This window comes from Amphiprion ocellaris, chromosome 16 (assembly GCF_022539595.1).
Source record: "Amphiprion ocellaris isolate individual 3 ecotype Okinawa chromosome 16, ASM2253959v1, whole genome shotgun sequence".
Lineage (NCBI taxonomy): Eukaryota > Metazoa > Chordata > Actinopteri > Pomacentridae > Amphiprion > Amphiprion ocellaris.
The window spans coordinates 9,421,959-9,448,443 of record NC_072781.1 but is presented as its reverse complement, the minus strand read 5'-3'; the positions used below and the strand labels follow the sequence as shown (position 1 = coordinate 9,448,443).

The 26,485-nt window shown below is 42.7% G+C and overlaps 1 protein-coding gene across 7 annotated transcripts in view; it reads left to right on the top strand.

The window, feature by feature from the left end:
- zmiz1a (zinc finger, MIZ-type containing 1a) overlaps positions 1-26,282 on the top strand; it is a 101,667-nt gene extending 75,385 nt beyond the window's left edge. For 3 of the 7 annotated variants that reach the window (XM_035951900.2, XM_035951898.2, XM_035951899.2), the window contains 20 exons: positions 1,760-1,865; positions 10,905-10,940; positions 17,168-17,303; positions 18,331-18,445; positions 18,577-18,797; positions 18,890-19,091; positions 19,240-19,521; positions 19,624-19,803; positions 19,984-20,052; positions 20,166-20,331; positions 21,297-21,438; positions 22,754-22,964; positions 23,151-23,256; positions 23,416-23,576; positions 23,684-23,751; positions 23,841-23,909; positions 24,005-24,288; positions 24,639-24,823; positions 25,312-25,587; positions 25,815-26,282. In XM_035951900.2, coding sequence (XP_035807793.2) covers positions 1,760-1,865; positions 10,905-10,940; positions 17,168-17,303; positions 18,331-18,445; positions 18,577-18,797; positions 18,890-19,091; positions 19,240-19,521; positions 19,624-19,803; positions 19,984-20,052; positions 20,166-20,331; positions 21,297-21,438; positions 22,754-22,964; positions 23,151-23,256; positions 23,416-23,576; positions 23,684-23,751; positions 23,841-23,909; positions 24,005-24,288; positions 24,639-24,823; positions 25,312-25,587; positions 25,815-25,922 — 3,123 coding nt within the window. In that variant the 3' untranslated portion in view covers positions 25,923-26,282. Of the gene's footprint in view, positions 1-1,759; positions 1,866-6,816; positions 6,961-7,271; positions 7,560-10,904; positions 10,941-17,167; positions 17,304-18,330; positions 18,446-18,576; positions 18,798-18,889; positions 19,092-19,239; positions 19,522-19,623; positions 19,804-19,983; positions 20,053-20,165; positions 20,332-21,296; positions 21,439-22,753; positions 22,965-23,150; positions 23,257-23,415; positions 23,577-23,683; positions 23,752-23,840; positions 23,910-24,004; positions 24,289-24,638; positions 24,824-25,311; positions 25,588-25,814 lie in introns of those variants that run through there. The other 4 variants (XM_035951902.2, XM_035951901.2, XM_023278263.3 and 1 more) reach the window with 4 other exon arrangements.
- The last annotated feature ends 203 nt before the right edge of the window (positions 26,283-26,485 follow it).

The window sequence follows — 26,485 nt, the reverse complement described above, 5'->3', positions numbered from 1 at the left end:
CTGTTTAACGTCACTCAGCATCCCCTAATATTAGAGGGTTCTGCTTCTTGTCCCATAAATGTTCAGCTTGTTTTTGAAGTCATTAACAGTCACTCAGGGGATGCTTGATTAAAAAAAAAAAAAAAAAAAAACCTCTTTCTACTCTGGAAATGGGCTCTAATCAACGATAAAAATATTCCAGTACCTGTTATTTTTACATTTTCCTCATCTGTTTGGAGTATTTGAACAGGCATCCTCCTGCTAGGAGACAAACTGTTCACTTTTGGGGCCAGAGCAGGCTTGTTTTAGGATCACCTTTCAGAAACTCTGCTCGTTCTGCAGAGCGACTGTGGTTTGGCTCTCTTGCCTCTCTTGGAGGAGGATGCAGTCATCAGACTCGTCCCGACTGTGGATCCCTGGAGCAGTCCAGACTGCAGACTCCACATTAATCTCACTGTGTCTGTGTGTGGGACTGTTCACAGTATCTTTCTGAAGGAAAGTCAAGTTTAATGATAGAAGTGGCTCAAAATGTGAACAATGGCCTACTGTTTACTACTGTTTATGTAGCAGTCATGATTCAATTTGCCCAGTTTATCATAGATAGATTCCTTTTTATTTATTCTCCTGTAGGTCACCCTTTTTTCATTTATAGCTACTGAGTCAACGGTCAAGTCTTCTGTCATTTTATGTACGGTATCTTTATATGTGCAAGTGACACCTTATATTGTGACACCATATTAATTAATATGAAATTATTTAGAGAGAACATTTTGGTCATAACAGATTAAAACAGTGGTCAGACATAGCACAGAATCACATCTTGCTGAAGCTTCTAAAAAATTGGGAAAACAAAAACAACACTTCTAAAAATACACTTGAAAAACATCACCTAGTGGCTGGCAACTTACTTGTTTTTGAGAATCTCTGAGAAAAAATGTCCCAACACTGGTTTTCCTCCATTCTAACCCTCTGAATTCCAAGTAGCTTCTCTGTGTTTTTTGCTCTTGTAACACTTTTACTCACTTTGAACTAATTTTTCACTGCAGAAAATAATAAAAGGTATAGTCTGTATGTTATGCCAATATAATATAATATAATATAATATAATATAATAGGAGAAGTCCTGCACCTCATTGGAAACAACTAAAAATGTCTTTTGTGTAGTATCACAGTTATAGTGCATTTAATCACTAAAAAGACTAAACAAAAGTGGAGTTTTTTTGATTCCAACTTTTCTTTATCTATTTGTTTGGCATGAATAAAAAATAAAACTAGAATCAAATTGTACAACATTGTGCCAACAGGTGTTAATCAACTCTGAAAGAAACATATTATATATATTTTACTACTGACATTTTTAATTTGTTTCCATACTTGTCTGCTAAGCACAGCTTGCAGTTCAGCCAAAACATAACATTTTTCTGATGTGATAGTCACTAGTTGCTTCACTTTTGCACTTTTTTTGTTTGTTTCTTTTACATAGAATCAGATTTGTGCAAACAGTTTAGTTTTGGTCAATTTTTGAATGAGAGAAATGTAATATTTTGATTTTAAGCTTAGATTTGGAAAAGTTTTCTGATGTCATAACATTTTTTCAAAATAAAAGTCCTCGTCTTTTCTCATGTTTCTATTGTAGGGGGGCAAATGCAGGTATTCTAAATTAGGTAGATGTATGTGCTGCATCCGTCCTAAAATCTGCACTTCTGGATATGGTTTTGTTATTTATTGATATACAATGCAGAACAGCAGCTATACTCACAGTCCATTGCTCTTTCTCCAGGTGGTGAGTCGCGTCGCTGCTCAGCAGGGCTTTGACTTGGATCTGGGCTACAGGTTGCTGGCTGTGTGTGCTGCCAACAGGGACAAATTCACTCCCAAGTCTGCCGGTAAGACCCACCACTTTGACAAAATGCCAGCAGATGCATGTTCATACATCATGCCATTTACCGCTGTTGACTTGTTAGAGCGTTCACGACGCAGTGCTCATTGATCTTCATGCTACAAATAGTCATTCATCAAGTAAAACAAAAATCACAAACAATCACACATCATAAAATCACAGCCTAAAGTCATGATTATGAGTAAAGAAAGCCTTATTTGCTACTTATTTTTGTTCTTTTTGGAACTTAAAAACAAATAAGAATGTTTGTTAAAGTTACCATTAAACTGTTTTCTGGAAATGTTTGATTTCATCCAGTGACGTAGGACCACAGACATCACACAAAAAGTCCATTGAGCATTATAATGTCAGATATTTTTAGTCCCTATTAAACATTAATGTGCTATTGAGATGAGCTGTCTGAGCGGTAGCCTCTGAAAAAACAAAACAAAACAGTCTACTCAACAGCTTTTCCATACAGGCCCATATGTACAGCCTGCATGCACGCACACATGAAGCAGGAGAGAGAAAGAGCGAGCAGTAATGCTATCCTCAGACATTTATCTATCAAATCCAATTTCCCCCCGATCCATACCTTCCCCTCGCCGCCTCCCACAGTCCTGCAGGAGCGGCCTGTTCTTGTACATTTATCAAAGTGAAACGTGCAGAGGCGGGAGGGAGAGAGAAAGAAAGAGATGGATGGCTGGAGAGGTGTCGCTGATGTGTGCTGGACCACTCACTCTGCCTGACAGAGACCTGACAAAGCCATCGCCAGCCAGTCAGAACACAGATAAACCTTTGTTCAGCAGTTGTATAAGTAGCATTAATGAGAGTCAAATGTTTTGATTTAACTGTCGGATTTCTTTGTTTTTCTGACAAGGCGTATATTCCATAGGCCCAAAACAGGAACTGCAGCAACAGTATTGACGGTAACGCTCTGAAATTGTATCCCATCATTCCTCATACAAGCTGCAATGTGTTGCAACTCAATCCACAGAAGGTAGAAATGTATCAGTTTCTGCTTTTTTTTCTGCTCACATGGTCCATGATATGAACATTCACTCAAGCTGAATATCCGCTTTCAGTTGTGGTGGGAAGCGTCTTGTTGGGGAGGAACTTAAGTGGTCAGACAGACGTCAGTGTACAATATTGATTGCTCTATTTCTCTCTCTGTCTGTGTTCCTGTGTCGGGATAATGTGATTGTTGTCCAGGCATGGCTCGGACTGGCTGGCTGGCTGGGCCCGGCTGACAGTCAGAATCATCTTCAGCCCTGCTGATGGTTCTGGGATCTAATAGAAGACAGCACTGGGTTTCAGGAAGAGCTGTTTATGCACGGCGGACAAATGGGAACTGTAGTGTAATTATGCGGGGTCGAGGGGAGCAGGGGGAGGGAGGGAGAGGCAGATAGGATGCAGCCAGTCATCAAACGAGGCAGGCAGGCTGTCGGGGTGGGAGGCAGACGTGACTCAGGGCAGATCTTACTCACTGAGCGTCCGTCCTAGCTCTCTCACAAGGATGTCTGTCTGAGGAGGCGGACGAGGGGGGCGACAGAGGAGACGTGGTACTTGCTTAAACCCAGAGATACATCCTCATAAAAATGCATAAACAGAGATGCAGACATGCATTTGGCCTTTGCTGCTCTGTTAGCTATCTGCACGGTCATTTGTGTATGTGCCCGTGCATGCGTGAATGTGTGTCTAATTGTGCAGCTCCAGCACGACGTTCTGACAGTCTGCATGGCGACAGAGGGTCTCTGACACCTGAGAGCCCAGACAAAGGCCAAGGAGGAGTCTGGATGTTGTCTGTGAGCTCCTCAGGGGAAGTGGCAGATTCTCAAGACTGCAGATCAATCATGCTGACACTTTTCTTTCAGAGTGTCACTTAAATAAGGAATTGATAAAGCAGTTGTTTTTTTCACTTTTCAATCAGATTGACATTTGTATCACTCACTTATATGTACAAAACTGTAGACTGCATGCAAATACAGGGTAATCAGACTTTTATTTTGGAAAATGGTTTAGTAAAGTTACTAGAAGGTCTTACATTTACAGAAAAGTCTTGTGTTTACAGTCTTCTTTTTGCACGTGTTTGTCTGTCAGCGTCTTCCAAGTACGAGCAACCATGAATAAACTACAAAGGCCTAGTCCCACTATAAAAGTGTAAACTGCTGTCCTGTGAGACCTGTCGAGTGAAGTGGAGAGATTTTCAGCAACAGCAGGCTGCTGCTGCTGCTGAGCTGTCTGGAGATTGCGACCCTGCAGTGAAGCCTGGGGGATTAGTGCGTTGCTCTAATCTGGAATCAGCCGGTGAAGAGACTTATCTGCTGTTAGGCAATGTAGCATTAGCACTGTTAACTCTCCGAGCCAGCGAAGATACACAGCTTCGACGTTGTTAGCGTGCTCCCACCTACCATCGTTGCAAATTTCCCCTTGAATAAAATGACTTCCAGGTTTGAATGTTTAGTGTAGGCATCCTGTAAGGCCGTGCCCTAAGATCCGTTTCTAAATCTTTGTTTTTCACCCCTAATAATTTGTAATCTCTAGTCCGCTCCAAAGAGACTTCCAACTCAGAAAGGCTCATTAGATAATAGGTGTGCAGCTGCCTCTCAAATACGCACAACGCTGGTAAACTCCGAGCTGTTGGCCTACTGTGAGGTTCAGCAGACTACAAATCAGATTATCCACGTAATCTGTCAAGGGTTTTATCGTTTCCTTCCTCAGCTGAATCGACCGTTCTGTCATCAAGCTCTCAACAGATCGTTTACTTCTCTTTGTGTAGCAAAACCTCTAATAATAAGCATGTACAACTGTTATTATGACAAGTTATTTACTTTTTATATAAACTTTTTTCACCTCTTCTACTTGGCAATGCTGTGTAGATTAGATTTTAATGGAATCTTAAGTATGACTTAGGCTGTTGTGAATGCGCATTATGTTTTCAACATGTCTTAACGTGCTCTGGATTAATGGTAGCTCCTCCCTGGAATGATACCTCTGTTTTTATCACTTTTAATATTCAAGTCAGGCACAGGTTGCTGCTTGTTGCTCGTCTGTTTGTCTGGCAAAAATAGTAATTTGTTTGTATTTGCTGGCATCACTTGATATCAGAATTCAAGCAGATGGTTAAACTATATCTGTGTGTTGTGGTATAAGAGTCAGTGAAAATATCATTTTTATCTGCACCCATAATCATTCTTTTTGATGTTTTGTATGTTAGAGTAGTTTCCCTACTTCAGATGGTTAAGAAAAGGGAGAATTTGATTAGACGAGCTCAGCTTTGTTCTGGGTGGCTGCTGATGTCCCTCCCACCCACTCACATCTGACATTATAAAGGAAATTTGCTGGCAGAGCTGTCGGCGCCCGGTCAGTCAGCAGAGCGTGCTAGCAGGGTAATCTGTTGTTTCACATCAGGTAAAACAGCCACTCCGCTGTGTCAACAGTGACAGAAAACTTCCAGGGTGGGGCTGCAACTCACCACAAGTCCTGTGAAAAACACAAACACACACTTCACCAGCCCATAACTCCTCTAAATTCAGAGAGAAGTGCAGGAGAATGAACAACTGAAAATAAGTGCTCCCATTAGACTCTGTGTGGACTCACTGCGGTGGGTTAGTGCCTGCACACACACACACACACACACACACACACACACACACACACACACACACACACACACACTCTCTCTCTCTCTCCTTTTTACAGTCTACAACAGTCTGACATGTCTTCCACTTATCTGTTTCAATTTACTTTCACTTGACTGATTTTCTCGCCCTGTCTTTCTTTCCAACTTTGAGCTGTGTGTGTAGAACTAGAGGAAGGTGTAGGCATCCTTTGTTACTGACCCAATCAACCTTACAGACTTTTATATTTAATTACTGCTGAGTAAGAGCAGCGCGCTGAATTATTAACAGGAAACGGGGTTTATTTTTAGCAGGCGGGCCTCCTCTCTGACACTCAGCAGTTCGCTTTAGATGATGAAACCCCTTTGCAACCCCAAAACTACCTTCAGAACTTTACTATAAAGTTTATAGAAATAAAACTCACAGGGAAATACTTATTGGGGTAGTTACATTTGCTGCCTCTGGCTGATCAGGTCCTCTATCACTTGCTCTTTAATTGGTTTGGTTTACACACTCTTGCAAGCAAATTCATTTAGCTAATATCCCAGCAGTTGTACTCCAAACACAGGAGACTTTGTTCTTGTCAAAACCGGATGAGCAGATGATTTAAAGCCTCCTTTTGTTCAGGGATGACTGATTTATCACCCCCCACCTCAAGACTCAACTAACAACCCCCCCATTCCACCCAACAACCCCCTCAGGGGCGTGTGACACACCCTTGTTAAGTTAAATCTCTGGCCAACAATGTCACTGTTGTGTGTGTGTGTGTGTGTTTCAATTCAGCATGGGGGTAATTGTGAAACTGTTGATGACTGGGGGGAGAAAAAAGCCACACAAAAGAAAACTTCCCTCATCTGTCACAAGGCCAGTGGGCTTTCCCTCTCCCCGGCTGCATGGCTCATCTCAACACTTAGGTAAGGAGAGAGAGAACAATGACAGCTTAGATTTTCCTGTTGGTTCATCCAGTTGGTGATCTATTTTCCGTGCCATGTTGGGTGAAGTTGGGGGCAGGCGAAGTGAAGATGAACTCAGATTCACCTTCCACCTGCCTCCGCTGCTCATCTCTGATGGATTTTGTTAGTCGGATTTACAAAGCAGCCTCTGATGAAGACGGGGAGCAGGGGGGGCGTTGTCAGGTTATATTGTCCTACGGGCAGGAATCCCCTCTCTGATAAGCCTGATAACTTACAACTTGTCTGTCGTGGAAGAGATTGATCTTCCTTCTCCTACTTCCTCTCTCATGCTTTGGCGTCCAGCCAGCCTGCATAGCATATTAAGCTCCACCCATTTATGCAAGTTTGCAATCTGAGTTTGCAGGGCTGTTTTTTTTTTTCTTCTTCTTCTGGTTTTCTTTGCCCTTCCTGACAAATGGCAGTCGCATTGCTGGATCATGCATGTGTGTCTCTCTGTGTAGCAGCTTAACGAAAACAGGGCAATGAAGAGCTAGACTGAACACATCAATAACAGCACCTTACGACAGAGGTGAGAAGCACTGGAATATCTTGCCTTCTCTATCTCTGCTCCTGTTTGTCTGCGTCGGCTCGCTGTCTTTATCTCTTCCTCTCATCCCCCCCTCCTCCCCGGCTGTCTCCACTGCTCCCTCTGTCTATCCCTCTCCCCCCTCCCTCCCTCCCACTCTCCCTCCCTCCCTCCCCCCGCTGTCTCGAGAGTGTGTTGGAGCCGGTAGCAGGTACAGCAGGAGCCCATTAGTGCAGAGCCCGGCTCTGATTGGATAAGCTGGAGAAACTGGGAGACTGCCTCTGAATAATTGATGTGCATTGTGCAGACGCTGGACAAGGGAAAAAGACAGATCAGAGAGCAAGGGAGGAGAAGAAGAGTGAGCGAAGGAGAGGAAGACGGGACAAGAGAGAGGAAGTGAGGAGTAAGAAAGAGTGAGCAGAGTAAGGGATATGTGCAGGGAGTGAGAGTGATAAGGCGCTGGCAGGAGGCTGGGAAGCAGCAAAAGCTTTGAGAGTTGCCACTGGCCTCTGCGGGAAAAGGAGCATTTGTGACACTTGAGTCTTTTCTCTGCGCTATGAAGGGAATGAGATGAGATGTGCAGGGACTTTGCTTGGCTCCGGGTAAGTGTGCGTGTGCATGTGTGTGTGTATATGTGTGACTGTCCACTAGTGTTTCTACACAGAACAATTTGGTTTTCATGTATGGGGCTGGATCAGGGGTTACCAGAGGCCAGCTGAGCAACTGAATTAGATCTAAGATGAAGCAATTACAATTAGTAGTATTTCTGTTTAAAATATGCCGTCTTAGCCAATCTAAATGCAGAAATATTAATTTCAACTATGCTTTCACATTCATGTTTATTGTGTCTTTTGCAACTGTAATTCAAACCATAAACTATATGTGCTTGTTGAAGTGCTGCTGTAACTGTGGTTTAAAACACTTTCTGTTCACAGAAGACAGGATCAGGACCGATCAGCTGACCACAGGTTGACCTACATGCTGTTCAGTCATAGGGTTATTCTGAGTAGGTTTCTGTCAATGTGTGCAGGCTGTGTGCAAGCATGTATTCATATGAATCATTCTTGGTTCATTCTTGGTTCATTCTTGACTCAGTTTCAGGTTTTGTTGGACAGGGTTACAGTTGAGATTGGGTTTTTTTTTTTTAAGCCGTAATGTCTTGTGTTCTTAGATTACACAAATAAGATTTGATTGTGAAATTGTTCTTGCTGAGGTAATTCATTTTGACATTAAACACACACAAAAGCCATAATGTTACACTAATTTCAATTGTCAACCGTGATGTGTAGAGTAAAGACTGTGTGAGTTCAGATGACTGAAGCCAGCAACATGCATTCAGTAACTATTTCCACTTTATGGCACCTTAAAGAGCTCGTATCCACGTTGGTGTTAAGAGTGCAAGTGTATGTGCATTAGTGTGTGTCTGTGTTTTTCTGTCAAGAGAAGATGACCCACTTTTCCACTGTGGATTCTTTTTTTAAGTTGTTGACCTGTGCTTGGAGCCAGAGCCTGTCTGCTCGTCCACTCATTAGGAGAGAAGAAGGGGAAGGAGGGGGCTGGAGTGTAGTCATGGAAGGACAATGCGGTTAGATCAGTGCACAGAAATGCCTGCTTTTTTTTTATTTCAACCTGTCAGCTGTGTTAGAAGGCGTTTAATGTACTTCTTATTGTCAAATGTGTCCCATAAAAGGAAACCAAATTTGAACGAGTAAAGGGCAGTCAGGCAATAAAAACAACAAGTTGCTGCGGGCTGTTCAATCAGTGTTTAATCTAACCTTAAAACTGACAAGTTAATTAAAAAGCGGCTCTTGCAAACAATAACACAATCTTCCACTGACCTATGAGGTGAATATTATAACACGATATGACTTCCAGCTAAGCTGCTGTGGAGCTGCAGCGCTTCCTGTTAGCCTGAGCAGGGTGTAAACCGCCGAAACCATCTGCATCCTCGACCTCACAGCCACATGCAGCCGCTCTCCCCCCTCCTTCTAGCCTTTCTCCTTCCTCTCTGGCTCTGTTTGTATCACTTACTCCACACACTTTTGTGACCTCCTCTGACTGCGCTCTGAGTACTTCCCATCAGGCTGTTTAGTGACTCATTCGTGACATTTGACTTTGAACTGTGCATGTGCGGCCTGCGTTTTGTTTTCGCCATTTGTTTCTGCTTTTTCCGTGGATCATTGCCATGCTTGACAACCGTCCCTCCTTCCACTAAAAGCGAAGGGGGCAAAGCAAAGTTGTGCTTGATTCGTTGCTTGAGAATTGAGAAAGGAATTTCTGGTAGAACAAGCTGATGTCTAGTATTGATAGCAGCGAGGGAGGAGTCCTCGGCGCCTCGAGCGGTACGGCAGGATTCCAGGTTGTTTCAGGAAACGCTTCAATTCTAATCACTTCCACATCTATTCAGCGCTTCAGTTGAGGTGTTGTAGCATCTTCTTTTGGCCATTCCTCAAGAAATCTCCCTTTACTGACTCACATGTAAAAGGACCACAGCTGGAGTTTCGTCACTTTTAAATTACTGCCTTATATTATGAAAGAACCGTCGCGGGAAATCTCAGAATTCTTGATTGTGTTCTTTACCCTGATGATTTCATTGAAGCAACAACATTGTGAGATGAAAGACTCATTGTGGAAGTTGAGACGAGTAGCGTGTCTGGTTCTAATTAAGCATGTGATATTTACTAGTTCCCCTCCAGTGGTGGGGAGCTGCACGTGGCTGATAAGGGCAGTTCATTCACAGCTCGCTGTTCTCTGATGTTCTTTCTAGCCATGTGAGGTGCTTTACTGTATAAGCACATCTCCACAAAGCTCAGACACTGACTGTGTTTGTTTACCCACCAACACAAACCTCAGTTTCCATATTTACTTTACTTTTTTTCCCTGTTTTCTTTGTACGTGTGTTTGCGTCCACATACCTGTGTGCTGACGTGTTTCCCTGTTTACTTTGACGTGGCTTTGAGTACAAATCTGTGCATCTTGGCTTATTTGATGTGGGTAATAGATGTATAATCGTGGAGGAACACTGTGAGTGTTTTCAGATCCAGATGTGGAAGTCCGTGACCCAAGGCTTAGTAATTTAGGAAGGAGAGGACGTGTCACAGAGCATATAACACAGATACACCCGTCACTTTAGTTTCATATCCCCCATGTATGTGAAATCTGTGGGTCAGTGATTGTCATAACAAATGTAACCAATGCAACTGGCCTCATAGGATGCAAATACACCACCATTAATAGACCTGGAATGATCAGTCAATGGAAAAATGACCCTTGATGGTACGTTTTTCGGTTTTATATGCTCATAATTGGTACCTCTTGGGTTTTTAAATCATATTTTGATTAAACGGGCAATTTAAAGACCTTGTGCTATAGGACGTTGTGAAGGGAATTCTTCCATATGTTTGATTAAAGGAGAAAAGAGTTGTCATATTTATCAAAAGAGACTTCGTTATTTCACTGAGGGAGCTCTTTTTTTGGATGTAAATGTACTTTAGGGTTTGAAATAAATTGAGGAAATTAAAGCCTGCTCATTGCTTTGCTAAATACATTTCTAAATGAAAGTGTAAGAGCTTCACATTCCACTGCTTGTCCTTTATATTCCCTGACAGCCCACAAAAACGAAGTATCCCATGAGAGCAATCATTTGAAGCTGCAATAATATATAGGAGAAGAGGTGTTAAGAAGAAATAAGAAATGCTCATCTTTAATATGAGTCTCAGTTGAGCACAGTTTGACTACAGATGACTCACAATACATTAAAAATACAATAAACAGCGTTTGTTGTTTTTGGTGGCCACATGAGACACAGAGGTCCCATATTTCCCACTGGAGCTCCAACATTCTGCACCTTTAGTCCGATCTTAGCAATCATACTGCATAATGTTTGGTGTTTATGCTGATTCTCATAACTCTGCCCCGTTTAAAAATGTGTAATTTGAACCCCACAGAAACCAGCACCTGCAGGAGATGTCAGAGTGACTCAGGTAGAGCTACCCTCCCTTCTGGGCTGCAGCATCTCTTTGGCTTGTGACCCACACATATCCTGGGGAGGAGGGGATCTGCCCACTCCCTCCATCTCCACCTGTCCTCTGTGTAGCATCCTTCCATCCATCCCCCACCCCCCCTCTGTCCTCATATCTGGCTCGCTGCCAGAGGTTGTGGATGGAATTCTGCTAAACCAGCCAGATAGAGAAAACTGCATTGTTTTTTTCTCAGTGCAGGTGAACAAAACCAGTATGGGAAATTAAACGCTAATGAAATAAAAAGAACAAAATCAAATGAAACAAAGTAAGACATTTGAAGTCAGAGTTTCAGATTTGGAATATTTTGATTTGTGTGAACTGTTACATTAAATGCCTGGTTTTGGTTGAGTGTGATTTCTGACACCGAGCTCTCTCTCTGCAGGGCATGTTGGAGTTGTTCTGCCTCCAAGATATTGAGACTAAAGCCCATTTGATATGCTCTTCTCTTGGAAGAAGTTGGCTTAACAGAGAGGGGGCAGAAAGGGGGATATCATTGACTGCTTAAATGGCTTCCATTACACTTCGGCAAAAAGCATGACTTATTTTTTTTATTTTTTTATTTCAGCGGATTTTATATCCCTTCCATATTCGTCTTTTGCATAATATTCTGTACCCACACAGCACAGACCTACCTGCCAGTGTTTAACAGACCTCTGCTTATGATATCTATTATAAATTGCTTCTTTTTTATCATCCCACACATTGTCTCAGAAGGCTTCTCTGTCTAGTGCCGCAGTGTTCATGCTCAGAATTCTTCATGTAGTATTTTCTTCTTTGTTTGTGGTGCTATCAACACACCTACAGTAGAGGTGCATGCACGGTATTACATATCTCTATCAAAGCTATGCGTAACCAGTGACAGACAGATGTTTAGTAATTTCAGGAGCAGAGGATGTACAGTATGAGAGCAGAGATGTGTATTCATCTGAAGATTAAATCCTCCACAATTATTGTAGTGCTTTTGATGAATTTGGCACAAACTCCTGTTTTGGGCTGTTGTGCAAACCAATGTAGTTAGCTATACTGTATAATGAAACTTCCAAGTTTATACCTGAAGAGGAGGATGATCATGGGCAAGAACATCTTAGGGTTGCAGCTCTCTGTTGAACAAAGCTCCTTCAGCACCTTTTATTGCGACTAATCCCTACTTTGTGTTACCGTGAGGCTATAACAGTCATATGGAGCACCATCTTTACAATAAGCCTCTTGGATGCAGCCTGCAAAACATGAATTTGACATTTCAATAAAAGAGTTAAGATCTGCAGTGCGATATCGTCAGTAACATATCGTAGATGCCGTATTGGTATCATGGTGCACTCGTGCAGAGTCATGGCTGTAACTGCATCCTTAAGAGGAAACAGGTGCACTTCTCTTGCACTAAATTTCAGTGATGTGCCATGCATAGAAAACTGAAATGTGTTTGTTTTCCCAAAACAAATTTAAGAAAGAGGTGTCACGATAGAGTCCTTGATGCCAGAACTCATCAGCATTTTCTTCTGCTTGTAGTTTGAAATAAAATGATTCTTTTTTATTCTATTACCACTCGGGTGCTGCCTTTTTCTGTTTGATTTGGGAAAACAAACACGGCTGATTTTGATAATACACTTAAGCTGGCAACACTTATTGTCACGGTCTGTCGTTTTATTCTACTGCTGAGAATGTTTTTTTGGGTGACTCCCAAAAAGCGCGTGCTGGTTGACATTATTAATAAGAAGTAAACATTATATTCAGAGTGAAGTTAAGTGGTTGGTTGGGGATTCACTCTGCTGGATGGCAGGATGCCAACAACAATGAAGTGAAAAAATGTTCCCCGGCAAGACACTTGATGCCACATTGGCATTGTGAACGCTTAAGGTAACTTACTCAGAGAGCTTAGTCGCTTATTTTTGCATTTTTGCACACAAATATAGCAAATAACCATGTTTCATATGCATACTTTGTCATATTTAAGTGATTTTATGTTGCACTGTTAATGCCATAAATAGGCTGGCATACCAGCAGTTGTAATGGCATTGTTGGCTTTGTTTTTTTATCCAAAATTACACACTATCTTTGATGAGTTTTGCTGCCTATTTAACACGTTGGTTGCAGGAGAGAATAAGACATGTTGCATCCATTGAAACTGTCATTTCAGTGGATGGAAGTTCGCTTTATAACCACCATTTAACAAACTCTGGCACAAAATGAAGCTATTTTAGTGGATTCTCCTCTTCTCTCTCTCAAACTAAAAGTCTGTCTAAGCAGCCATATAGCAGATTTTGTACAGTGATTCACACCTGGGAAGTATCCAACACAGTAACACTCCTCTGCTGTTGGCTTCAGCATCTTCGCTGAAAAGAGCCGAGTGTACCCAGTTTGTACATGTGGCGGATCACCGGCTCCACATTTAAAACATATCAGGTGTTTATCAACAAAGTGGGCTCACCATCGCGTGGCTAACTGAATTATGTTGGGGTGCACACATTTAAAGTAATAGCAGTCTGTCATGATTTCGTTGGCAAATGATATGCTCAGTAGCAGAAGGCTTTTACCACACACGCAGATGCTCGCACACACACAGCTCTGTCAGAGTTCATAGTAATTAGCATTTGGGTTTCCTTGTAAAAAGGACTTGTACACACACTCTGTCATTAGTTAATGGGCCTTGCAGCCTGTTACCAGGGCTTACTCTCCCTCGCTGCTGCTCCCAGAGGGGCTGAGGTGAGGTGAGAATGAGCCAGGGCTTCTGCTATCAGTCAGCTATACAGCATTAAATACAGCTTGAGTGAGGAGGACCCATATGTCTCTGCGCATTACTCAATTAAAAGCCCAACCTTCTAAGAAATGGAGCTGGTTGGAGAGGGTTCAGGAGAGGTTCCGGAGAAATCAGCTTATGTCCTGCTCTCTCTGCAAAGCAGGACGTGAGAGCAGACCACTTGTCAGGACGAGGACTCAGTGTCCAGGCCCCTATCAGACAATCCAATGAAAACACTAGAGCCGATACTGGATTTTTTTTGGGCCAATACTGATTTTAGGGAGTATTGTATATATTGTGAATGCATTCCACAAATTAGTCAGCAATTTGCCATGAAGATAAAGCTTGGCTGTGTACCACTGTCTGCTCGGCTGTGATAAGTACTCTGCTACATGTACTGCAAACAGTGTTGACAAAATTTCCCAAAGTATTTTTTTTTCTGTATTAAGTTCTGTAAAAGAAAGTTTTTGCAACATATATGACAATACTGATGTATCTGTGGTAGGGCTATATCGATCAGTAATATCAGCCAACTGAGGCAAGAGTCAGAGTTTAGAAAATACCTCAACACAATACAGTTGAGCTGTAGATACTTGAATATCACTATAGCCTGTAGACTTTTATTAGTAGTATTTTCAGTCACATATTTAACTAAGGCTAAACAAAAGACTGCTCACTGTTGAAAGGTCTGTAGAGTGAGATTATCCGAGATAAACTCATTTTCTGCTCAGCAGCTTCTGTCACGGACAGGGGAATACACAGCATTAAATGCCTTCAAAGAAAGATGTTAGAACTAGGATGTAGTTTCTATATTTCTGAAGACGCACGGTGGAGTAACCGGTGACTGTCTCCTTTGTAGGGGTTCATACAAGTTGAACAGTTATTTCAGACTATAATGGTTTGTATAATTGTTGTGATTTTGTACTCAGATGTACTCAGAAAGAAAAAGGCTAAGAAGTACACACTTATCAATACTTTAGAAATGGCCTTCTGGCAACACGATCACAACTCCAGATAAGCCAAATGTTACATCCTGTAGCTACAATTGCTCTATTTTCCCACAGAACTGTTAACTATCAACATATTATGAAGTAACACTGACTTACTGCAGAGCTACTTACTTCTTAGATATCCTATGTTACAGAAATACTGGGATAAATTCACAATTCTGCTCGTCATTGAAGAAAATCAAGCTTATTAAATGAAAAGTCACTGGATGTGGTTGACCGTGATCTTGTATTATGTCATTGTTGCTTCATATACCTTTTTACACTCCCGACTCTGCATAGATTTAATTAGTATTGCGGACCTTTTATGTGAACGGCTGATGAAACGACAGCACGGAGTGATAAAGGCTTCAGCAAAAACCTTGGCTTGTCTTCTCCAGGTAGCAGTTTGAGCCTTCCGTGTAAAGTGTGTGCTTTAACTACAGAGCTTTAGCGTAAATGAAATGGGAATAAATGGAAAGAGGAACAAAAGGAGAGTTGTAATGAGGTAGAGACCTTGTCTTTATGTGATTGTGTTTTTTATTGGCTGGAATCTTGGCATTTTTGCTTCATGTTCTCTATTAGTGAAGTTAACTAAACATGATAATTAATAACAGTTCAAGCGGAGGACATCAGAGCAGCACTGAGCATAGAAAATGATTGAGAGGAATGTGGTGGTGCAGGTGTTGTTAGAACCGTATTTATGTAGGGTAAAGGCAGAGTGAAAGGACTGTGGCAGTGTAGTTGTGGGTGTGTGATGGTGTTGGCAGGGGTTTTAACACGGGGGACTGCGAGGTGAAAACAAGTTCATATACAGTGTACTAAGCTTGCTAAATATGTACGATGGCCCAGAGCGGACCCTCGCTCTATTATGAATGACTTGTGGCCTTGGCAGCTTGTTAGATTCAGTAGCTCGTAGCCACACTGATGTGATAAGTCACCACGGCTCTCTTTTGTCCTGTGCCTCGCTGTCTCTCTGTCTTTTCCTCTCCCTCAAAGCGACTCCATCACTTGTGCTCGGAGCTTTAGGTCTAAATGGTGGGTTGCCAGTTGAAGAGACAGTCCCTCGCTGTGGAGGTGGTGATTTAGTGGGGAGATAAGCTCCCTGTAATGGCAGGGTGGAATAATTCCTCTTTAACTAGGAGGCTTGGCTCTCTCCACCCTCCACAAGAAAATGTTTCTGCTCCTCTCCTTTGTTCTTCAGTCCTTTTCTCATTTTTTTTTCTCCCCTTCACTCCTCTCCCTTTTTTTTTTTGATTGTTTTTGTAAATAGTCACCTGTCGGATCTGATATTAGTCATTCAGAAAATATATTATTAGCTCGCGCAATTCAGACTTCGTACATCATACTGTACATTTTTTAACTGGCACTACTCACTGTAGTGCGCTTAAATGTGAACACGGTTTAAATTTCAAAGTCACAACAGGTAATATTCCTTTTGTTTCAACCACAATTTTATTTTAATTTAATTCAGGCAGCATTTTGACAGACGTTTGTCATAAGCCACCTTGTAAATCTTCACAATTCAATGCCAATTTCTTTGTCACGGACTGTGTTTTCAAAAAAATCTACCTCTTGAAACCCCAAACCTAGTAACAGCGCTTTCTAAAACTGGTGTATCTGGGTCTACAAGGCTAAAAATAACATCTTAAATTATTTAATAAAGTGCTGAACACGGTAACCTTTCTTTTGTTAAGTTGATGTTTGTCAAGAGAAGTTTTTACTATCAAGAGGCAGCGTGTTTAAATAAGCCACAAAACACAAGTTGATTCAAAAAAGACAAGTTGATTGGCGTGGGGGGGGGGGGGACTGAATAAAATTGGCACATCATTGGCACAAGACAAAAAATATCCCAACTCATGTCTTCATGAAGAGGATAAGACAGCTGATAAGTCCTCAGGGATATGAGAGGACATGGCAGAGAATAAAGTGTTGATGAGCAGAGGAAGCAGAGAACAGTGAAGATATCTCTGTCTCATACTTCCTACGCAGATGTTATCTGTAACCCCGATCACTCTGTCTGTGTCAGCCTCTCTCGCTCCTTTTTAGCTTTTTCCTCTCGGTGGCAGAAAAACTCGGAGGTCCTTTGTGATAGATTTCAGTTTACATTTTACACTGCAGGTAGATATGATGTGGTAAAACCGTCGTGAAATCCACCCAGGCGAATAATCAATGCAAGTTTATTGCATTAGTCTGCCACCTGGAGGCTTTAGCAGTAACTTCAGGCTGAATAGATCGGACACACATTTCACTGCTGTGCCGTGGGGACACCTTGACAGGAGAAACGTATCTATTCGATTTAAAAGTGTGTTATAGGTGAAGTCGAAACGAGAAAATTCAGTTGATTTCTCTGATCATTTACACCTATAATTACAACACGATAAATCACTGCCAACCCATAATCATGCAAGTATGTGCGCTGAGCAGAGACTAACACATATGTGTGTGTCACTGTGTTTTCCTTGCAGCCCTGCTGTCGTCGTGGTGCGAGGAGCTGGGTCGCCTCCTCCTGCTGCGTCACCAGAAGAACAGGCAGAACGAGCCACAGGGAAAAGTGCCCATGCAGCCCAGCATGAACAGCATGAAGCCCGGCCTCACACACAGGTCAGTGGGGAGTCTCTGAGACATATCCTGTCAGATGACTGTGGCTATCTTACAGTAAACCCGCATTCTCAGTTCGGCTCAAGGTTGTCTGTTCAGAGTTTTCCCTTCCAAAAAACACAACAAAAGAGGAGTATCAAGGTCAGTGGAAGCCAGTGATGTGTGTCTGTAAATTAGCAGAGATGAGTCATTTGCATTTGCAAGGTAGCAAACTTAATCATTAAAGTGAACTAGGGTTCACTTTAGTAGACGGGGTTGGTTGTCTTTAGGGTATTATCATGATTTCAGTGCTTATAAGACAGACATGCCGAGACACAACGGATTTCCATTGTTTGGAAAAGAGCCAGAATTACTGTAAGCGGAGCTGAACTGATTTGGGGTGGAAGGACAAACCAACAGGGAGGAGAGATGTGAAGTCATGTTTTTGGAGAACATTGTGTGCTCATGTCTCTCTCACTTTCTCTCTCTCAAAGAGAGCCCGGAGTTAGCCAACAGTCCTGTTTGCCTCTGCTGAGAATCTTGGGATAATGTTGTGCCTTTATGAGGAAATATTGAACATGTCGTTCATTCCAAGAGCTAACCTCTGAGTGAAAATAAGCTCCACTCCAAAAACAGCAGTGCCTTCCCACTCCACTGGCCACTTGCCTCTCCCCATGAGGATTTAACTTGTTTATTATATGAAGTCGACTCTAATATTTTACCCCAATATTTATTATGAATCTGAATACTAAACATTCCAGCCGCATTCCACCTCTTCATATCCAAAAACTTTTCGACAACTCAAGGAATTAATTCAATCATGTTTAGTTTTTGCTGGTGCGTCGAGACATGTAACTCTTTATCAGCTCTTTTGGAACTTTTTACTTACTTCACTGTGCAGCCATTAGCAGATATCTTGGCTCAAAATGTGTTTTTAAATTGAATGCCAGACATTGGAAATTGCCTAACATTTTGGCAAGAAGAATCCCCAGATCATTCACAACTTTCAAGTGACATCAGGCACATGTTTGTGTTTTGGTCTGCTTTCCAGTGATGGATCATTTCCCTATGACTCTGTCCCCTGGCAACAAAACACCAACCAGCCCCCTGGGTCATTGTCTGTGGTCACAACAGTGTGGGGTGTGACCAACACGTCACAGAGTCAGGTATGTCCACGCAAGAAAACAACCCACTCTATAATTATGTAAGTTTAGCAACCAGTGCTTGACTCGCTGTGGTGTATTTTACAAACCTAAAGGACATTCTGCCTTCCTGTGTGATGCTGTGTTAAATACAGGTGCTGGGTAACCCAATGGCGAACAGCAATAACCCCATGAATCCTGGGGGGAACCCTATGGGATCGGGTATGTCTGCCAGTGCAGCAGGGCTCAATTCACCACAGTTTAATGCTCAACAGCAACAGTTCCCAAACAAAGGAGGTTCAAACCAATCGTACATGCAGCAGGGTATGTACGGCAGGCCTGGCTACCCTGGAGGTCCCGGGGGATACAGCGGGAGGTAAGAACCTGGATATGACTCGTTTTTTATTTCAAATTCAAGCCGTTACATTTTAACATGATGATTAAAATGTACCTTCTGTTTATTTATAGTTACTCTGGAGGCCCGAACGCCCCACCGGGAGGTATGGGAATGACCTCCCACACACGTCCTCCTGGTGATTTCACTCAGCCAGCTGCTGCTGCTGCAGCTGCGGCTGTTGCTGCCGCTGCTGCTACAGCGACAGCCACGGCAACGGCTACTGTGGCAGCTCTGCAGGAGACCCAGAATAAAGATATGAACCAGTATGGACAGGTACAGAGCACACCTGCTACCAGATGCTTTCAGCTGTAATCACTTGGCGAAATAGTAAAACAAACACATATAGGAACATGTCATCCCACTACCAGCTGGAGACCCGGTGTAATCATGTTTAACACTAAACTGTCTGTTTTGCCTTCAGATGTGTCCATCGTTCCAAATGGGCCCTGCTCCAGCCTACAATAGCCAGTTCATGAACCAGCCAGGCCCGCGAGGGCCCCCTGGAGGGATGAATCCAGCCAGCATGGGATCAGCCATGAACAACCCTAATATGAGTGGGCCTCCAATGGCCATGAACCAGGCTCGAACCCCAGGCATGGCGCCTTTTGGAGCTCACAGCCAAAGGATGCCTCAGCAAGGGTATCCCGGAGGACCTCGGCAGGGCATGCCCATGCAGGGGATGAAGAGGCCGTATCCTGGGGAGGTGAGTGGGAAGGTTAGATGACTAAAACAATCTGGGGATGATGTTTCTTGTAGCATGTTAAACACGTGTTTCATGGCTTTTCCTTTAAATTTCCTCTTCAAGGGAGGTTACGCCGGTCAACAGTATGGGCCAAACAGTCAGTTCCAACCGCAGCAGGGACAGTACCCAACAGCAAATGCCTCCAGGCCACTGCCATCTCCTAACTACCCCAGCCAGAGGATGCCAGGGCAGCAGGGCCAAGGACAGTACACACCTGGCATGCCCATGGGCCAGTACTACAAGGTCTGTATTCTACACCATTTATCCATACTCGGGTCAGAGGAGGGGCTAGAGCCCATTATGCACTGTGCAAAAGGCATGGACACAAGTTACATCTACAGCACATTCTGGAGCAAACTATGCTATACGCCTGGAACAAAAAGGAGCTCTATCATATTCTTATTGCTTTTATTTTGCCTACAGCAAGAGCCTTTTAATGGTCAAAGCACCAACTTCTCTGGTGGTGGATACTCCTACAGCCAAGGCAATGGGGTAAGTTTACAAGTTGCATTTCATGCCAAGACCTTTGCATGTAATTTGACCCTGTCATGATGCAAAATGACTTAACCGTATGTTTTCATTATTGCGCTTTCCTGCTTTTGCAGCCCCCCAGGCCCGGTAACTACCCCCACTCACCAGTCCCTGGAAACCCCACACCCCCTATGACCCCAGGAAGTAGTATTCCTCCGTATCTGTCGCCAAACCAGGATGTGAAGCCCCCGTTTCCACCCGACATGAAACCAAATATGACAGCGCTTCCGCTTCCTCCAAGTGAGTATCCCGGCAAATGACGCATTTGTCTGCTTTTATCCATATGCTCTTTTATTGTATCTTGGGGCTTTCTCAGTGTTAAGCCCCTTACAGACATGCACTTCTTTATGTTAATCTGACAGCAACTGAATGTGCTGGCATTGTGTGTGAATGAGCACATGCACATTTTCCATAGAGGTTGCAACGCAAATCTTACTAGTAAAATTTCCATATCACTTAACACATCACAAGTCTGGACTGCAGCTAATTACATTAACAGAAAGGCATGAACAAGCAAGTTAGTTTCAGTTGTGTGCTGGCATTTTCTACATTTTAGCACCAGTATTTCTCTGTTTGCCAAAATCACAAAACACGTGCCTCATTCACTTTGTTCTACATTTTCAAATCTATTCAACTACAAGCTGAAATATCCATAATAATAAAGCTTTAATACAGTAAAAGCAGACAATAACAGCTCAGATTTAATAATACTCACCAGTACTGATTACTATCCAGGTTTTTTCCCCACTATAGATTAAAAGGAGATGAAGTTTAGTTTGTTGCTTCCAGCTGCTTGACTTTTTCCTCAGAATTTGCATTTGCACACATAGAACAACAGCACCAATAACTTCATTAAATACTTATAACTACAAATTATCCCCGACATGGAGACAGGATAAAACAGGATCCACCAGCAAGTCACACTGTTTGTTTTTTACTGTTGGTTAGTTAGCTTTGTGAACGAACTGCTGGTAGTTTAGATTTAGTCTTTTGTTTGTGAATACATTATTATGCATTATACATCACTTGCTGTACTGACTTTATCAAATATATGTCTGAATAAATCCATGAGGAACATGAACGGAAAAGTGACCTCTGTCTGAATGCCAGAATGCCATCACTTTAACGGATCAGTGAAGCCAGCAACATTACATATCTAATGACTAATGTATAATCTGTCCTCTCTCATTTACCTTCTCTTCTAGCTAACCCCAATGAGGAACTGCGGTTGACGTTCCCAGTCAGGGACGGAGTGGTGCTGGAACCGTTCCGCTTGGAGCACAACCTGGCTGTCAGTAACCACGTCTTCCACCTCCGACCCTCCGTCCACCAGACCCTCATGTGGAGGTAGGACCACACATTTAGCATGCTGTGTATCATTAAATTTCTTTAGTAAAGCAACTTTCTCTAAACTAGTGCAGTTTGCAGTATGTAAATTGTCTGAAATCATACAGTATATACGTGGTTCATTTATGAAACAGAATCGTCTTTTATTGTAACCCTGGGTAACAGGGCAACAGCTGATGGAGTGTCTGAGTCTTAAGGAAATAAATTATGGGGTTCAATATATAATTGCGGGACTTTTTGTAACATAGTTGACAGGTATCATAGTTGACATGTTTGCAGGCCTAAAATCAACATGGCTGCCTATAACCAAACACCACATGGCATTTTTAGAGAAAGATTCTTCTGTATATTATATATGCAATTGAGCAAAATTGAAATTGAAAGTTATTTATAAAGATAGTGTAGTAAACCTGTTGACATGTAACAAATCCACACTTGACTCACACACTACTTTATATTAAATAACTCAGAAAGCCTTGGAGTCTTGCCAGTCTTTTCTTCAGGAGGAAATGACATCATGTGGAGCAGGTCATGTGATCTGGAATCGACACACTTCCATGAGAGGTGTTTTTGTAATGAGTAACTTACTTGAAAAGTATTTCTAAGACACAGATCCAATTTGTAATTTTCCGTATAAGATTTGATATATTGCCAAAAAATAAATATCTGTCATGATTATCTCAACGTAATAAAAAGAACAATTTTTGAATAAGTTCATTTTATTATTGTTTAGATAATTAAAAGGTGGTTGTTATTGAATTCAGACAGTTATTTAGTTGACATTTTAGTGATATCCAGTCATTTTTTATTAATAAGTGATTGTTTCCATAATAAATAATTATGGAATTTGTAAAAGCATGATCATAATGAACATAAAAAAACATTAGTTTTTTGAATTTTACTAAAAATGGATGCAAGATAAATCCAATGGACTTCAGAAGTTCCTCAATTATATATTGACTCATGGGGAGACCTGTATTGTTACGATATTTTGTGGTTAAGTTTGAACTGCTGCTATTTAATTATCAATTTAAGGCCTTAAAAATGTGACAGACTTAAAATCGTAATATGTGAGTCTTAACTCCGTTAAACTACTTTATTTGTTCTTTACCAACAACTGTGTCCGATTGCCTCTTAGAAATGTACATGAAATCACACATCAGGTTTCACAACCCCATCAGTACTTTTATTTAATAGTATACTAAGAGATTGAGATTTTTTAGGACAGCACACTCTCAAAGACACACAGACTCTTCACTCGTTTGTTGTCTTTCTGAATATAACAGTCAACCGTTTCCCCCCGTTACCCTCATAGGTCAGATCTTGAGCTGCAGTTTAAGTGCTACCACCACGAAGACAGGCAAATGAACACCAACTGGCCCGCCTCCGTCCAGGTCAGCGTCAACGCCACGCCCCTCACCATCGAGAGGGGAGACAACAAAACCTCCCACAAACCCCTGCACCTGAAGCACGTATGCCAACCCGGGAGGAACACCATCCAAATTACAGTCACCGCCTGCTGTTGTGTGAGTACACACACCGTCATACTACTGCTTGCAGCACTGAAATGCAAATTCAGTTCATTCAACAAAAAGATCAGCTGGAATGATTTACACACAGATGATTAAGTTAGTATACTTGCTGTGCGGCGTAGACATGAGGTTCAGCTGTCTGTGCTAAATCTGTTTGTTTTCCTGTTCTTTCGCTTGCAGTCCCACCTGTTCGTGCTTCAGCTGGTCCACAGGCCATCTGTGCGATCCGTCCTCCAGGGGCTCCTGAAAAAGAGACTCCTTCCTGCAGAACACTGCATCACCAAGAGTACGACTAATTTTCTCTCTTTTTCTAGTTATTATGCACAAGTGCATCTTAATTACATGAGCTCACACCTGTTTCTCTTCACTTTAAAACAGTTCTTTAAGTGCACCTGTGACCGTTTGTAAAGTAGTAGGTTCCCTCTGAAACGCTTTCTCTCTTCAGTTAAGAGGAACTTCAGCAGCGTTGCGGCCTCGGCAGGCAACACCACTCTTAACGGGGAAGACGGCGTGGAGCAGACAGCCATCAAAGTGTCGCTGAAATGTCCCATTACCTTCCGACGCATCCAGCTACCCGCACGAGGGCACGACTGCAAACACGTCCAGGTTCGTTCAGGCTGTAAACCTTTATTGTTCATGAAAATTTGCATCACGTACCACGGCGAATAGGAGAATATTATTCTAATGAGCATTTCCAATGTTGTTCTCCACAGTGCTTTGATCTGGAGTCCTACTTGCAGCTCAATTGTGAGAGGGGGACATGGAGGTGTCCTGTGTGCAAGTAAGTGATATTTCTGAGATGTAATGATAGGATTATGAGTAGGAATTCCTCTAATGGATTATATCTGATGTTTTTTCTCCCTTTTTCAGTAAAACAGCATTATTAGAAGGTCTGGAGGTGGACCAGTACATGTGGGGAATCCTCAATGCCATCCAAAAGTAAGTTACTGTTCTTTCTCATGTTAAATACAGCTATAAGTTTGAGTTCATTATTTCCAAATGAAACCAACACAATCTGCATTCTCCTCCAACAGTTCAGAGTTTGAGGAGGTTACTATAGACCCCACGTGTAGCTGGCGACCCGTCCCCATTAAATCTGAGCTACACATCAAAGAGGACCCCGACGGACCGCTGGCCAAACGTTTTAAAACCATGAGCCCGAGTCAGATGACCATGCCCAATGTGATGGAGATGATCGCCCAGTTAGGCCCCGGTCCTGGCCCAGGACCTGGACCTGGCCCCGGACCAGGTCCCAGCCCCTACCCGCCACACCCAGGTCAACACGCTAGTGGCAACGGGGGAGATTACCCCGGAGCAGGTAAAGAAAAGCAGCCAGGATCGTACTGTGTAGACAAATAACAGGAGAGTCAGCTCATTTGTTGGAAAAATGAGCTGTTGTGCATTTTACAGCAGGAATTATTGATGTGTCTCTAGTGCATTAAACAAAGAACAGCCCCAAGGAGAGTTTTATGCTGAAACTGTTTTAAAATGTTACTGCTCTGATAAATGTTTCACAGCAGTGAAAGAAAAAAAACCTGTGTATCCTGTTATGTAACTGCTTTGAAAAGGTAACTTTTTGCAACTGCAGGGATTCATCAAACAAGCAAGCAAGGCCAAACTGCACTTAGTCTTTGACAAAAGAAGTGTTTCTTTTTTTGGTCCTTCTAGGCAACAGTTACCACAGCCAAGGGAACTTTGACTTTCCTCACGGGAACCCCTCTGGTGGTGGAGTCAGTGGAGGAGGTCCCCCTATGAATGACTTCATCCATGGCCCTCAGCTTTCTCACCCCCCAGATGGGCCTGGTGGTCTCCTCTCCCAGGACAAGCCTCTCAATCATGGCATGAATGATGCAGTAAGTAGATTCAGAGAGTTCCTTGCTTTCCCTTTGTGACAGTACGTTTGTTGGAATCAAGTTGGCTTAAATTAAGGTTATGCTTGGTCTGACGTTCAGACGTCTTTATCAATTACAAAGTTGGTCCTGTTGCATAATTGGGTACTTAGCTTGTAGAAGAAAATCACTAGACAATCTGTGCCTTACTGAAAACACAGATTTGTTATGAGAACAAGGTGCAGCCTGTGCCTCTGGCTAGCATGTGTGCTCAGTCATGCTCACATGCTCATGTCACCGTATAATGTTGCAGCTGTACATGTCTGCAGATCACAGCTTCCATTTAAAAGGCCTGTTTCATATTATTCACGCTGGAACTCATTCCGCCCCCCCTTCTCCCTCCTTTTAACACTCTCTCCTTCCCTCTCTGTGTCTCTCTCACTATATCTTCCTCCTTATTTCTCACTCTCCCTGTTTGTCTTTCGCTTTCTGTTTGCCTCTCGCACCTGCAGATGTCCCATTCCGATCAGTCCCATAACTCCATGCAGCAGAGCTTGCATGCGTCTCCCCTCCCCGGCAGCCAAACAGGGCCGCCCTTACATCACAGTGGCCAGTCAGGGCAACCCTTGCATCACAGCAGCCAATCGTCGCAGCCGCCTCGCCAGTCCCAGCCGCAGCCTCAGCATCCTGGGCAGAACAGTCACCCCCACAGCGATCTGAGCTTTAACCCCTCCTCAGATGGGCAGATGGGTCAGGGAGCCCAGGATATGCCCGAACCCTCCCTGGATGTAAGTGTGTCTGCTTTGGGAGCCACGAGCTACCTGATAACAGCTAACATCGTCGGCTGCAGCTGCTCTCATCTCTTTGCTGTGTGCTCTACTGACTCTCAAATTGCTTCTGACCAGTGGTAGCAGTGTTTATGTGTACAGTGATTCCGCAGACACTTCATTCTAAGTCATCTAATATTAGAAAAAAATGCCAATCAAAATTTTTTTCTGCTTTTTTTTATCCACAGCTGCTTCCAGAGCTGGCCAATCCAGAAGAGTTACTCTCATACCTGGACCCTCCCGACCTTCCCGCCAACAGCAACGACGACCTTCTCTCTCTTTTTGAGAACAACTAGCCCCTCACCCTCTCCCTACCACTCCTCCTGCATCCACGGGAGTCGTGACGTGTTTAACTGTCCGTCCACAGACACTTCACCAACCTCCCATCGACACTTCAAGCAGCTCTCTATGCTCACGCACGTATGAACAGTTTTTCAACAGACAGTGCGCGGCATAAGAGCTCGGCTGAAAAGAGGTACCTGCTTGTGAACTCCAAGGGAGAACGCAGGAAGGCCACTGATCCATGCACTCCCTTGTATTTTTGAATTCTGATGTAAAGATTCCACACACCAGTTCCACCACCTCAGACTCAAAAACGTAACATTTACAGCCATGTTGGTGGACACTAAAATTACATATATATGTGTGTGTGTGTGTGTATATATATATATATATATATATATATATATATATATATATATATATATATATATATATATATATATATATATATATATACACATATATATGTATATATATATACACACACACACACACACACATATGATATTTGTGACTTTTCAACTGAAAACTGTGCAGCTATAATCATTATATGTAAACAACACAGAGGAGACAGGAG